The 14,448-nt window shown below is 61.7% G+C and overlaps 1 protein-coding gene across 1 annotated transcript in view; it reads right to left on the reverse strand.

Moving 5' to 3' along the window:
* COL4A2 (collagen type IV alpha 2 chain) overlaps nucleotides 1–14,448 on the reverse strand; it is a 115,670-nt gene that overhangs the window by 11,638 nt on the left and 89,584 nt on the right. Inside the window, exons 16-29 of the mRNA XM_040991534.1 lie at nucleotides 13,738–13,782; nucleotides 13,340–13,393; nucleotides 12,579–12,645; nucleotides 11,170–11,280; nucleotides 10,592–10,741; nucleotides 9,479–9,571; nucleotides 8,857–9,020; nucleotides 4,970–5,042; nucleotides 4,788–4,894; nucleotides 3,754–3,955; nucleotides 3,447–3,506; nucleotides 1,984–2,040; nucleotides 1,661–1,768; nucleotides 612–833 (exon numbers count right to left, since the gene is read on the reverse strand). Of these exons, the coding sequence (XP_040847468.1) occupies nucleotides 612–833; nucleotides 1,661–1,768; nucleotides 1,984–2,040; nucleotides 3,447–3,506; nucleotides 3,754–3,955; nucleotides 4,788–4,894; nucleotides 4,970–5,042; nucleotides 8,857–9,020; nucleotides 9,479–9,571; nucleotides 10,592–10,741; nucleotides 11,170–11,280; nucleotides 12,579–12,645; nucleotides 13,340–13,393; nucleotides 13,738–13,782 (1,513 nt within the window). The remainder of the gene's footprint in view (nucleotides 1–611; nucleotides 834–1,660; nucleotides 1,769–1,983; nucleotides 2,041–3,446; nucleotides 3,507–3,753; nucleotides 3,956–4,787; nucleotides 4,895–4,969; nucleotides 5,043–8,856; nucleotides 9,021–9,478; nucleotides 9,572–10,591; nucleotides 10,742–11,169; nucleotides 11,281–12,578; nucleotides 12,646–13,339; nucleotides 13,394–13,737; nucleotides 13,783–14,448) is intronic.

A 14,448-nucleotide genomic window follows, 5' to 3' on the forward strand; every position in this document is an offset into this window, starting at 1 on the left:
CGAGTTCTGGCTGGCTGCTCCACTTCTGATCCAACTCCCTGCTAATGCATCTGGGAAAGCAGTCGAGGACGACCCGAGACCTTGGGCCCCTGCACCCATGTGGGAGAGCCAGAGGAAGCTTCTGGCTTCAGCCTAGCCCAGTTCCAGCCATTGCATCCACCCTTACTCCAAACTCTTAGCATTCCTTATCTTCACTGCTAAGCACAGCAGGCCCTTCTCCCTTCACTCCGACAGCATGGTCTGCTGAAAACGTAGCTCACGCACAGACAGCAGGTGGACTCGAGAAAGGCCTCAAGACCAGGCTGTGCTGGCGACAGGTGGTGAACACATCAGGGCATAACAATAGCATGTTAGTGCACAGCAACATGTTACTACCATGCAGCAACATGTAAACACACAGCTACATGTTAGTACTATGCAACATGTTAAAATGCATAGCAACATGATTGCATAGTAATGTTACTGCACACAGTAACACTGTTATACAGCAACATGCTACATCATAGCAAAACACGTGATTGTGTAGCAACCTCCTCACCACCCATACCCCAGAAGCACTTCAGACTCTCTGGGGTGTCGCAGCAGGGACTGGCCTCGCTCCTGTCACTTACCCCTGAACCCAGGGGGACCCCTCTCTCCAGGCAGGCCTTTTAGTCCGGGGTGTCCGGGCAGTCCAGCATCTCCTCGTGGTCCCGGCTGGGCCCCCAGGACTTCTCCAGGAATGCCCCTGTCCCCAGGGGCCCCTGCTGGCCCTGGCAGGCCGACGGGACCCGGCTGTCCATCTGGTCCAGGCAGGCCCGTGGCACCTTTGGAGCCTCGGGGACCCACGAACCCTAGAAGAGAGGTTACCTCATGGTGTGCGCTCTCCCAGGAGAGCAGGAAGGCCTGGAGACCAGGGGCCCTGCACCTGCTCCTCCTGGAGCCTCTGCCACTGCCTGCTTCTTCCTTTAACCCTCCAGCATTTGGCCCAGGGAATGGGTCCCTGAGAGCTGCCTGTTCCTCAGCCCTGTGTCCTGAGACAAGTGCCCATGCCCAGGTAACCGCTGCTGGGTGTTTACGGTCATGGGGGTGGCTGGGCCCAACTAGGCCAGGCTCCCAGGGCCAGCAGAGACAGGCCCCTGCTCCCTCGTAGGAGTTCCCAATTGCTGGTCAGAGTGGGAAGAGGCACCAGGCCCTCCACATGGAGTCTACCGTGGGAGCAACACCCTCAGATGCAGGGGGAGAGTGGCCAGCTGGTGTCTCTTTCCAGGATGGAAGGATTTTGCTTGCAAATTCTGGGCAGTGCAGCAGGCCCTGCCGTGGGCTGAGCCAGCTTCAGGTGCCACCGTTCACGGGTGCATTTGGAAGGAGAGGCTGCGGGCAGGAGAGACCCTGCCACGATGAGGACTGCCCGCATACAAGGTTCTAGAAGCAATCACACCACATATGGGGATGACATAACAGGGTGACTCTATCCAGTGCAGACACAGCCCTGATCCCTCCAGGGTCGGGGTCCCTCCTGCGTTGCAGGACGAAGGCTTTCGACGTCATCAGATGCCCTGAAGTTCTTGTTCAAGTTGCTTCTCATCGCTGGAGGCCAATGGAGCAGGCGCAGCCCCGGCACTGCCCACTTAGGTCCTGTCCCTGCCGTAGGGGCGTGGGGGGCCTTGTCCTCACTTACCTGGGGGTCCCGGGTACCCCTCACGGCCAGGGTCTCCAGGCAGCCCCTTGAGCCCTGGGGGTCCATCTGCTCCTGAGAACCCGGGTGTCCCTTGGAGGCCTTTGGCACCTAAATGCCCATAGAAACCCCGGGTCAGGCCCCAGCAGGTCAAGGGGAAGGAGGTCACCAGTCCTTGCCCACGGTGTCAAGCCGGCCTGTGGGCGGCAGGGGTCCCACCCATGTGTCTGTCACCAGGGTGGGAGAACGGGGCCACAGCCAGAGGTGGGGTCTCAGGGGTTAGGGCTGACAATGGGAGGAGGACACGCCCCCAGGCAGCACAGTACCTGCTGGGCCTGGGGGTCCTGGCGAGCCTGGCAATCCCTTGGGCCCTGCAACACAGCCTGGGGAGAGAGCAGACGGGTGAGGCGATGCCTTGCTGCCCTGTGGCCCGCAGCAAGCTCCAAGGTGCCAGCCGGGCACACAGGCAAGGCTGTGGGCTCAGAGCACTTCAGCAATCAAGTTAACCTCGGTTCAGGGGTGAGAGGTGCTTAGCTTCATCGTGCAATGAAACCAGACCATCACTCTAACATGCAAATTAAGCCACTCTGACAGCAAAAACTGGTCCCCTGTTGACAAACAAGGCGGTTTGGGAGGAATTCTTGGCCTGTCAACGTGACCCCAGCACCCCAGACTATGGCTCTGCATTTAGAAAGTTCTGGGAGGAATGGCCCAGGCCTGCTTCTCCACCTGCACAGCACTGTGTGCCACGCTGCCTTCAAGTGCCCTGGAATGTTGTCATGGCGTCCCAGCCTTGTCCCCTGCCTGCACCAGCTGCGGTGACACAGGGTCAGGCTTGGTGTCCCAGTTTCTGGGCTCTGTAGATGACCTGGGTCTATACCTTCCCAGCTGCCCACGGCCCTGAAGCCCTGGCTCCTACCCACCAGCAGCAGCCTGGGATGACGTGCTCATGGCACATGACCTGAGGGTGGGTGGTGCTGGGTGCTGGCCTCCCTTGGCCCTGCCTCCTGGTGCCGGGCCCTGCTGCTGTCACTCATGCTCCCCCGAGGAAGGCCCTGGCTCTCAGTGGGCCCCATGACTCCTCTGTGGCTGCAGGCCGAGGGGAACTGTGCCCACGGCTGTCCATGCTGCCTCCTGCTCATCCCCTCCGGCTTCTAGACCGCCCACCCTGACTAGCCTTGCTGGCCTCGCCATCTCCCCTGGTCCTACAATGGACGGGTCACTGCTTCCTCTCTGCTGCCAATAGTGGCGTTCGCAAACCAGCTGGCTTAGAGGTTCTACAAAGACAGGGGGCCTTCCTGTACTTGGGAGGGCTGCCCGCCACCCAGATGCCGGCTCTCAGGCTAAGAGTCCTATGGGCACAAGCAGCCTGCCAGATTCCATCTGGGACCTGCACCTCTCCTGGGCACCCAGCCCCTTCCCACAACCTCTGCTGAGGCCCCAGGAGAGCAGCCTCCACCATAGCTCTTCTGTCCCCTGAGCTCCATGCAGAACCATTCTCCCTGCCCCGTGCAGTCTCTTTGCTGACTCGGGATGCTTTGTCCACCCTAAGCTGGCCAGGTCAGCCCCTGCATGGGGGCCACCCTCCTCTCCCGCCACCACTGCCCAGTCCAGGGCCACCTACAGTGTCAAGCGTCGCCCTTGCTCACATGTGCTCCCTGCTGGCCCCCTTCTCTGTCTCCACAGTGACATGGGTCGCACCGGTCACACCATCTCGCACACACTCAGATGGGTCATCCATGTGGCTTTATGCCCACTACTGCCCGCTGACAGCTTTTCCTCACAGTACCTGGCTGCACGGCCACCTGTCCTTCGACTCCAATGGGTCTCTTCACGTCGTCGTCACACACTGGGGGGGAGCAGGGGACAGAATAAACCTCTGTAAGTAGCCAGCTCTTGCGTGGGTGTGCATGTGTGTGACTGCACGGGTGGAGGCAGATCAGGGTCGACAAGGCAGAAGAAGGTCCCTGTTCTGGACACCCGGGCACCCCACCCCCTCCACCCCTGCAGGAAATGCGGCTGTGGGCAGAGTTGGGGGAGACGGGGTCACAGGGCAGGGCTCTGCAACCTGGAGGGGAAAAGGAGACATTGTTTACCTATTTGTCCTGGGGTTCCTGGGGGACCGGGAGGCCCAGGAAAGCCTGGGGGGCCTGGTAATCCAGCGTCGCCGGGGAAGCCGCGCTGGCCTTTGGGGCCGGGCAGGCCGAGTCCTGGGAGGCCCCTGTCTCCAGGGCTGCCCTTGGTGCCAGGGATGCCTGGGTAACCTGGGTCTCCTGTGGGGCCTCTGATGCCATCGCCCTGTGCCACACGTTCAGATGAATCTGACATCAGCATCAAGAACAGCACCCCCTTCTTGCTCCCTCCCTTTCCCGGGATCCGGTGCTCAGGGTGTAGACACAGGGCCCTGTCCTCACTGTCCAATCAAGCCATACTGCCAGGCTGTGCCGGGTCCAGATGCACAGCGTTCCCCCCCCCACAGCCACACGCCACACAGGGTGTGCACACACACAGCCACACGCCACACAGGGTGTGCACACACACAGCCACACGCCACACAGGGTGTGCACACACACAGCCACACGCCACACAGGGTGTGCACACACACAGCCACACGCCACACAGGGTGTGCACACACACAGCCACACGCCACACAGGGTGTGCACACACATAGCCACACAGCCACACAGGGTGTGCACACACACAGCCACACGCCACACAGGGTGTGCACACACACAACTACACCCACACTACACGCACAACCGCACACCACAGGCAAGCACAGGAGCGTGGCTGAAAGCCCAGCAACTTTCTTCTCTTCCCATTCCACTGTGGTTGGCTCTCAGTCCTGCCCATGTGACTCCTGCCACTTGCCAGCAGGACAGTCGGACGTGGGTTCCTGGGCAATGCCAGGCAGGGGTTGATGCTGCGGCTGAGCTCGGGGAGGTGGAGCCTGGGCAGCAGGCCTGGGGCGTGGCAGGTGCTAAGCTGAGGCTCCAGCAGACACTTGGAGTGTGACCGGGTCTCCTGGACGTGTCACACAGCTGCCGAGTGGCCTGCTGTGACACCTCACCCCTCTCCTCGGCACCCTGCCTGGAGGACACGGCCCAGGCACTTGGCCTTGCACACTCACAGGCGGGCCGGGGAGCCCAGGGAATCCATCCAGCCCGTCGCGCCCGGGGACACCGTCGTCGCCTTTCATCCCAGGCACACCTGGGACTCCTGGTTGTCCTCGCTCACCTGGGGGAGAATCCGTGTGAGTCTGCTCTCCCCACTGTGCCACACGACCAGGCAAAGCGGACCCCAACAACCCACCTTTGGTGCTGACTGTTCTCGAATCTCCCTTGGCTCCTTTGGGTCCCGGAACTCCGGGGAGGCCAGGGGTTCCCTGGGGACAAAGATGGCCACATTTACCTTCCACTCACTGCTTCCCCGGGAGCTATCACTGAGCCCGGCACCCGTGAGGGGCTGCTCTGATGCCAGTGGTGCCCTGGGCCACGAGGCTCACACGGGCCGGGGGCGGTGGGACTCGGGGCTCTGAAGCTTAGCTCTTCAAATCCTGAGCGGAAACAAAGCTGAGTGTGGCACTCTTCCAGGGAGTCAGGCTGTGGGAGCCGCGGCAGCAGCTAGGTGAACGGGCAGGCTGGCGGCCTGGGATCCCGTCACACGTGACATGTCCCCGCACGCTCTTGGCCATAGCGTGGGAAGCTCTGAGTGTCGGTCTCATGAACCTCACGAGGGACTGCCTCCTGGGAGATGCCGCAGCCGCCCGGCCGGCAGATCCGCCTCCTGGCAGAGAAGGGACCCGGGACAGCATCTCACACCCACAAGGCCTGCACTGAGTGTGTCTGGGTGACCAGTGTGTGTGAGTCTATTCACTGGCCAGCTGCTGTCTCCCAGGCTCTCCGCCTGCCTCCGCTGGCGCAGTCTGAAGCATGGAGCCCATACGGCAGCTGGCTGCAGCATGTCCTCCAGGCAGGATGCGTGACGCTCAGACGGCACTGCAGCCGCCTCCCTCAGTCCTCCCTACAGAAAGGCAAAGGCTCATCTGCCCACAGCTCAAGCTGGAAAATCTTCATTAGGAAAAGCCTGCCAGGGGAGAGCTGCTGCCGGGACGAACACCTCGCAGGGCGTCAAGCAGAGGCCGTCAGCCCTCTGCAGGCAGCGTGACGTCAGCCCGGCCTCCCTCAAGGCCTCCTCTTCCCAGGAGAAGGCAGCCCGGCTCCGTCGGTCCCTGCTGAGGCTCCGGAGCCAGCTGCTCAGGAGGAACTGAGCCCTCTGCATGTGGCCACCGCTTATTGCCCCACCTCCACTCGTGCCGCACCGGGCTCTCTGCTGCTGGTTGTGGAACGCTTCCCCGGGTGCAGCACGAAGCCATGGGAACTTACAGCCCGCTCACCAACTCGGAGATGGAGTCAATGAGAAAGACCCTCGCAGCAGGGAAAGCCCAGGCCCGACAGCTTCGCTGACGAATCCTAGCAAACTTGGCAAGAATTCATCCCAATTTCTCCTCCACTAGTCTGAACAGCTCAAATGGTCCCAAACTCCTTCAGTGAGCAACAACCTCATTCCAAGACCAGGAAAAGATGTAACGACGAAACAGAACAACAGACCGGGGTCCCTGATGGGCACAGATGCAAAAATCCCCGACAAAATACTGAGCGAGTCCAACGATGCGTCAGAAAGCTCACTGACCCGGACCAGGCGGGACTGCCCTGGTATGCAGGAATGGGTCGACATCTGCAAATCAGCAAACCCACCACGTCACATTAACAAACTCAAGAATAAGACCACACAATTATCCGACAGGCGCAGACCAAGCATTTGATAAAACACGACATCCCTTCCTGCTAAAACCCTAAGCAGATTGGGTCCAGAAGGGGCCTCCCTCAGCTCAGCCAAGGCAAGGCACGACAAGCCCCCAGCCCCCGTCACAGGCACGGGGGGAGCTGGGGAAGCTGCCATCCGTGGCCACGTCACGTGCCCTCCACCGCCGAGATCAAACCAGTCCTGGCAACTTCAGCCAGCACCACCAGGCGAGGCCAAGAAAGCAAAGGCTCACCGCCAGGAGGGAGGGGTCAGGCCAGCCCCTCTCACAGACGACACGGCCCTCTGTAACGGGCAACTAAAACTTCCACTAAGAGTTTGGTAAAGTTGTGGAATATAGAATGAACACACAAAGTCAACAGCAAGTCAACAGCCTTCACATACACACAGCTCCACGGCTGAGGAGACATTCGCAACAGGTACAAAAATTTAAATACTTTGGGATAAGTTTAACCAAGGAATGAAAGATCTCTGCAATGAACGTCACAAAACATTAAAAACATGCCAAAATGGAAAAACTGTCCATGTTCATGGGCTGGAAGAGTTAGTGTCATCAAAACATCCAATCTACCCAAAGCAATTTATAGATTGATGCAATTCCCAAAAAAATACCCAAGATGCTCTCTGATCCAGGAAGAAAAAAAGACTCCAAAATTCATACGGGATCAGCTGTGGCAGTCTGGGGAGCCCAGAGAGGCCCCGTCCGCTCACCTTGAGACCCGGAACAGCAAAAGCAACTCTAAACAATAAACATGATACCAGATCCCAAGACACGCTACACCAAGTTACAATCAAAAGAGCCTGGCCAGGAGCAGACACACTGACAAGCAGAGGTTAGAGGACAGAACAGAATCCGAGAATCCGCAACTGAGCAGTCCATGACCAGCTTGTAATCACTGCCTGGACAGGGGACAGTCTCTTCAACGCAGGCGGAAGATCCACCCTCCACAGGCAGCGCAGGAAGCCAGCTGCTCCCTTAAGCCCCGCACGAATCACCTTACACTGGGATTGAGGATCCAGTCCTGCAGCCTGAAGCTGTCCAATTACAGCGGAACTCCGCGGGTCATGAAGCTGGTCAAGGACTTCCTGGATAAGACCCCAGCTCAGCTCATGCGTGCAGAGAGCGGCCTTACGCCCAGCCAGGAGCTTCTGCATGGCCGAGGACACCTCATCAGAGGGAGGCAGAGCACAGGACCGAGCAAACGTCTGCAAACTACGATCCGATCCACAAAGAACCACAAAGCTCCACAACGAAGCACATGAAGCAAAGGGGTAAGGATACAGACACAGGACAGGCACTGAGGACCACCAGCCCTCAGGAAATGCTTTCACCCCACTGATGGGCCCAGTGCGTGGCCAGCAGTTAACGTCCTTGGGACCCTGCACCACGTGGGAGACCCAGAGGAGGCTCGAGGCTCCTGGCTCCTGGTTTTGGATTGGTGCAGCTCTGGCCATTGTGTCACTTGGGGAGTGAATCAATGGATGGAACATCTTTCTATCTCTGCTTCTCTCTGTATATCTGGCTTTCCAACAAAAACAAAATAAATCTTAAAAAAATAAAACCACTGAGTCTCTACCTCACCCTACATAGGACAGCTATTGTCTGAAAATGCAAAAAATAATCCCAGCTGCCAAGGTCACAGGGAAAGGTTCCCTAACCCACTGCTAGCGGGAGTGTGAACTAGTACAGCCACAACAGAAGACCGCGTGGAGATTCTTCAGGGACCTGACAACAGAACCAGCCCACGCCTGTGAATCGGCCCTGTTGCCCCGTGGCATCGTGGCCTCCCTGTGGCCGCTCCCCGGCTGCCCCATGGCCTTCCCTTGGCCACTCCCCGTTGCCCCGTGGCATCGTGGCCTCCCCGTGGCCACTCCCCGTTGCCCCGTGGCCTCTCCATGGCCACTCCCCGGCTGCCCCGTGGCCTCCCCGTGGCCACTCCCCAGCTGCCCTGTGGCCTCCCTGTGGCCGTTTTCTGGCTCCCCCGTGGCCTCCCTGTGGCCACTCCCCGGCTGCCCCGTGGCCTCCCTGTGGCCGTTCTCTGGCTCCCCCGTGGCCTCCCTGCGGCTGCTCCCCAGCTGCCCCGTGGCCTCCCTGTGGCCGCTCCCCGGCTGCCCCGTGGCCTCCCTGTGGCCGTTCTCTGGCTCCCCCATGGCCTCCCTGTGGCCACTCCCCGGCTGCCCCGTGGCATCGTGGCCTCCCTGCAGCTGCTCCCCAGCTGCCCCGTGGCCTCCCTGTGGCCATTCTCTGGCTCCCCCATGGCCTCCCTGCGGCTGCTCCCTGGCTACCCCATGGCACCATGAGCCCATCCACATGGATCTCAATGTGAAGCCAGCTGTGGCAGTCTGGGGAGCCCAGAGAGGCCCCGTCCGCTCACCTTGAGCCCCAGGAACCCTGGGATGCCGTGCTGACCCGGGTCACCTTGGTCACCCTTCCTGCCTGGCTCTCCGTTGAAGCCTGGGAATCCCTTGGGTCCTGGCAGTCCCGGGAGGCCCCCGACATACTGGTCACCTTCCAGGCACTTGCAGTCCCCGGCTTCACCTGCGGAGGGCGTGGGGGAGTAGGAACATGTGTCAGGACCTGGGCCCTCACAGAGGAGTGAGCAGAGCTGCAGGACCAGCAGGAGGCAGGAGTGTCAGGGGCAGGGCTGTGGTTCCAGGAGCCAGGCCAAGGCCATGGCCACAGCAGGGCAGGGCAGACACACTCCTTTGCCAGGGAGGGCCAGGGACCAGGCAGCGGCAAGCAGTGTGTGCTGGCAGTGGTGGGGTCACTTAGGGGGCTGGTCTACAGGGGTCTGCAGTGGGCACGCCCAGCCTACACTCAGCCTTATCTTGGCAGCTGGGGTCTGAGCACACGTGCGCACTGCAGTAGGGAGACTGGGTATGGGAGGTGCCAGGCCTGTGTGCCACCCCTCCCCCATGCAGGACACACATGGGGCTCAACAGGTGCACCTGGGGTCCTGGGTGGGGTCTCTGGGGTTGTTGGGCACGGCTCCTCACCTTTCCATCCCTTATGTCCTCGAGCTCCGGGAAATCCGGATGGCCCAGGGTAGCCCACACGTCCTTCGGTGCCTTTCAGGCCAAACAGGAAGCCTGTGGAGAGAGCCAGGGTTGGGGGCCAGGGGCGTGAGGGGGTGCCAGGAGCTGTGCAGGCCTGAAGGCTGCGGACTTGGAGTCTCGGCTTCAGCGATGGGCACCTGTCCATCTGGGAGACCCCAAGCCCTAAGGATGGTCTGGAGGCTCCTGAATGCCCGAGGAGCCACACACAGGGACACAGGCACACGGACACACATGGTCAGACATACACACAGAGATACACACACACACACACACCCTCCCTCCACAGGGACACACACAGACAGGCACATGGACACACATGGTCATATAATAAAACCCCACAGACACACACGGCCATACATGGACACATCCCATACACTGACTCCACATAACGAACGTGGATCCCCGGGGACCCAAGGGGTTCAGCTTGGCTGACATCACTAAACGTCCCTGACCTTGACCACTGCCTGCGGGGGCAGCTGGGCAAGGGGTTCACGGTCCTGCACGCAGGCAGGGCTCCACCTGCTGCAAGCAGAGGTGGACGGGAAGGCGTTGCTGCAGCTGACACACAGGTGTACCAAGGCCAGGATGTGGCCTTTGGGAAGAGTGCCGTCTGGTGTGAGGCGGGGCTGTGTTGGGCCCAGGCAGCCCAGGGAGCAGAAGCCAGGCCCCTGGAACCTTTGCCTGTGTTCTGCTCCCCGAGGCAAGCGACACACAGGAGTCGCCAAGCAGAGCACAGGGAATGTCGCAGACAAGCGGTGGGCCATGGGGGGCTCCTGCACCTGTCAGGGCGCCTACGTCGGGACCAGCCAGCTTGCTGCTACTACAGGTCCTGGGAGGCAGTGGTGGATGGCTCGGGCAGCTGAGAGGCCTAGATGAAGGGCCAAGTTTTCTGGGTGCAGCCTGGCCAGTCCTGAACACTGTCGGTGTCTGGGGGAATGAGCTAGTGGAGAGAATCTTGCTCTGCCTTTCAAATGCATCGCAAGGAAAGCCGGGCAAATGGGAGCACGTGGTGCTGGGCTTCCTTTAGCTCCCCGCCCCTTCCCTGCTACTCACCATCTGGTCCAGGGGGGCCTGGAGGCCCGGGTGCTCCTGGGAGACCTGGTCTTCCATCAGCTCCCGGTGGGCCACTGAAGCTTGCCGGGATGCCTGGCTCTCCTATGAAGCCCTTAGGTCCCATCTCACCAGGAAGGCCTCGCAATTCATCTGCAATGTGACAGCCACCAGTGCTGGGTCTCTGCCAGGTGACAGGTGCACCTGCATGCCCCACCCCCCGACCCCTGGCAGGCAAGGGGCACCTGCACAGCCCCCTCCCCCGGCAGGCCAGGTGCACCTGCACAACCCCCTGCCCCGGTAGGCCAGGTGCACCTGCATGCCCCTCTCCCACCAGCAGGCGAGGCAGGCTAGGCTGTGTGTGCCATCCATTACGCCAGATGGGCAGGGCCTCTGCTGGACCCCATCACCAGTCCGGTCCCATCCACTCGGCAGTGCTGTGACCCAACCGAGCAATGCGACTCATCCGGGAGCTGCAGGCAGGCAGGGTCCCGGGTGCCAGGACTGTTCAGGAGGACGCTGGCCAAGATGTCACTGGGGCACATCTGGTCCCAGATGTGGACACCGTAATGTCACTTTACCTTCACCTCTGGCGGGCCGGCCTGGGGGGCCTGGTGGGCCGGGATCCCCTGGCTCTCCTCGGCTTCCTGGCTCCCCGTGTGCCCCTGGGAATCCTGGATCTCCTCTGGCACCTGGAACCAGGATGGCCACAGAGGAATCAGAAGGTGGTCGAGGGATGGGAGGTTGGTCTCTGCTCCCAGGGCAGTGGGCAGCAGGAGCGACACGGGCACCAGAGTGGGTGGGGAGGAAAACGGCCAGGAGGAGGCCGCCTGAGCCCTGGCGGGCTGACAGTCTGTCACCAAGGCCTCACCAACTGCTTCTCCAAGTGAGACAGGGCTGCCCTGTGGGGGAGGGCAGTGAAGCCCAGAATGCCAAGCAGGAATTGGGCTACAGCGCTGGGCTCTTGGGGAATAGGACAGGAGAAAACGGATATTATGGGGGCAAACTGCTGGACTCAGAAGAAAACATCAGAACCTCTGTACTTAAAAAAAAAATTGGGCTGGCACTGTAGTGCAGTGGGTCAGCCTGCCACCGGCAGAGCTGGTATCCCATATGCTTGCTGGTTCAAGCCCTGGCTGCTCCACTTCCAATCCAGCTCCCTGCTAATGCTCCTGGGAGAGCAGTGGAGGACGATCCATGGCCTTTGGACCCTGCACCCACGTGGGAGACCCAGAAGTCCTGGGCCCTGGCTCCAGCCTGGCCCAGTTGTGGCCGTTGCAGCCTTTGGAGGAGTGAACCAGAAGGAAGATCTCTCCCTGTCTCTCTCTGTTACTCTGCCCTTCAGATAAATAAGTCTTTCCCTCTAGAATGTCTCCCAGGGCTGTGTGAATCTACACGAATGCTCACTGACCAGGCCGTGGAGACCAGCGCTCGGGCGGCACAAGCGGAACGCCACGCGTACCTGACCTTGCCCACCTGGAAGGCAGGGCCATGTGACCGGACAAGCCCCGCAGAAGCCACGACAGCCATGGCAACCACGTCCCTGTGGGCAGCGCGGCTAAGCGCAGACGCCTGGTGGCTCACCTCGAAGCTGGAGGGGATGCACCGTTTGTGGGCTCGGCTGGGTGCCTGGTCTCAGGCTGCCCCCCGGGGGTCTGAGGGGATTGGGAGATGCAGACGAAGAAGCCAGAGGCATGACCGGTGCCTCCAGATGGCCAAGCCTGGACTGACAGGCACATGGACACACATGGACAGATGTACACGCAGAGCCGGGCAGGCGCCACGGTGGGGGTCTGAGGAGGGATGCTGTGGCTCCCGTGGCCTGGAGGGCCCTGAGGGCAGCTGCAGGGCACTGGGGATCTGCAGGGCACTGGGGATCTCCCGGAGGCATAGCAAGTGCCTTCTCAGCTTTGAACTTTCCCGATGGGGTCCCAGAGAGAAGCGAGCATACACGCAGTGCAAGTCCCATGAGAGAAAGCTGCGTACAAACCTTTGGCTAGCGAAGGATGAGGGGAGTAGGCCGGGGGTCCTGGAGGTCCCGGGTCCCCTGGCTGCCCCTGGGGGAAGAAACAACACAGCAGCGTGTGAGCATGCCCACTGGGGCTCCAGCCAGGTGTGCACGTCCGAGGGCCACAGGCCCACTGGGGCTCCAGCCAGGTGTGCACATCCGAGGGCCACAGGCCCACTGGGGCTCCAGCCAGGTGTGCATGTCCGAGGACCACAGTGGGGGCTTCACTGACTCAGCAGAGGCTCAGGGGGACACCCCTGGCACCTCAAACCACCAGTCAGCTCCACTGAGAGGGAGGGGTGGAAATCTCATCTTGGAACGCTTGGCAAGTGCCAGGATTGGCCCCCTTGGTAAGTAGGCCAGCTGTGCGCTGGGGTCAGGTGACCATGGCCTGCTGTCACATCGCCCATGTGGTCCCCTGGGCAGTATCAGCATCCAGGGATGCCTGGACAAACCCTGAGCTGCCTGGGACCCCAGGGGCCTCCCTCCAGTCCACGTACCGCTCCCCCCCAATCTAGCAGGCCCCCGCCTTAATAGCATCTCCTTTCACACTGTGTACCCCGACCCCACGAGTTAGACAAACAAGTGGTGTTCCCATGGGAGCTGTGACAGCAGTGCCCGCTTCTCGCTCTGTCGCCCCTTGCTCTGCCCCTGCCTGTGTAGGGTGGGGTCGCCCGCTGTGTTCTCTCCTGTGAAGGGGGAGGGCTCCTCTGCAGGGTACAGGCAGGAGGAGACAGACTCACCTTGGGTCCCCGGGGTCCGTCAGGGCCTTGGTAGCCGTCCAGGCCTCTGCTCCCCTGTGACAAGGACAGGTATTGTCTGTCTGAGCCTGATGGTACCCTCCTGGGCTGCTCGACCCAGGTTCTGAGCACGCACGCCGCCTGCCCCAGCATCGACCCTCCCCCAAGGTAGTCCCAACATCTCCACTTCATACCAAGTGGAGTCTGTGTCCACTCGCCTCCCCACCTGCCTGTCTGAGCCCCAGCCCTGACTGTCAGCAGGCTGTGGAAGCATGCATCACCCTGTCCCTCTCCAGGGCTCTCAGGGTCTAGAAAACCCCCCGAGGGTTGGCTCCCTTTGGGGGTGCTGGCTCCCTTTGGGGGTTCTTTGTCTCATGCTGAGCTGTCTGCATCACACTTACCTTCTGTCCCGGGGATCCTTTCTCCCCGTCCAGGCCGGGGGCGCCCTGGGTAGTGGAGAGAAAGCAGAGGTGGGGCCAGCTCGATGCATGCAGGGCAGGACAGGGCAGGGCGGGGCGGGGACAGGACAGGGACAGGGCAGGGGCAGTGCAGGGGCTGGGACAGGGCAGGGCAGGGCGGGGACAGGGCAGGGGCTGGGGCAGGGCGGGGACAGGGACAGGGCAGTGCAGGGGCTGGGGCAGGGCAGGGGCAGAGCAGGGGCAGGGCAGGACAGGGGCAGAGCAGGGACAGAGCAGGGGCAGTGCAGGGGCTGGGGGAGGGCAGGGGCAGAGCAGGGGCAGGGCAGGACAGGGGCAGAGCAGGGGCAGAGCAGGGGCAGTGCAGGGGCAGGGCAGGGCAGGGGCAGGGCAGGGGCAGAGCAGGGCAGGGCAGGGGCAGAGCAGGGGCAGGGCAGGGGCAGGGCAGGGCAGGGGCAGAGCAGGGCAGGGCAGGGGCAGAGCAGGGCAGGGCAGGGCAGGGGCAGAGCAGGGCAGGGCAGGGGCAGAGCAGGGCAGGGCAGGGCAGGGGCAGAGTAGGGTCGGGGCAGAGCAGGGCAGGGCAGGGGCAGAGCAGGGCAGGGCAGGGCAGGGGCAAAGCAGGGCAGGGCAGGGCAGGGGCAGAGCAGGGCAGGGCAGGGGCAGAGCAGGGCAGGGCAGGGCAGGGGCAGAGTAGGG

Source organism: Ochotona curzoniae, unplaced genomic scaffold (genome assembly GCF_017591425.1).
Source record: "Ochotona curzoniae isolate NIBS_2020 unplaced genomic scaffold, NIBS_Ocur_1.0 contig_64, whole genome shotgun sequence".
Classification (NCBI taxonomy): Eukaryota; Metazoa; Chordata; class Mammalia; order Lagomorpha; family Ochotonidae; genus Ochotona; species Ochotona curzoniae.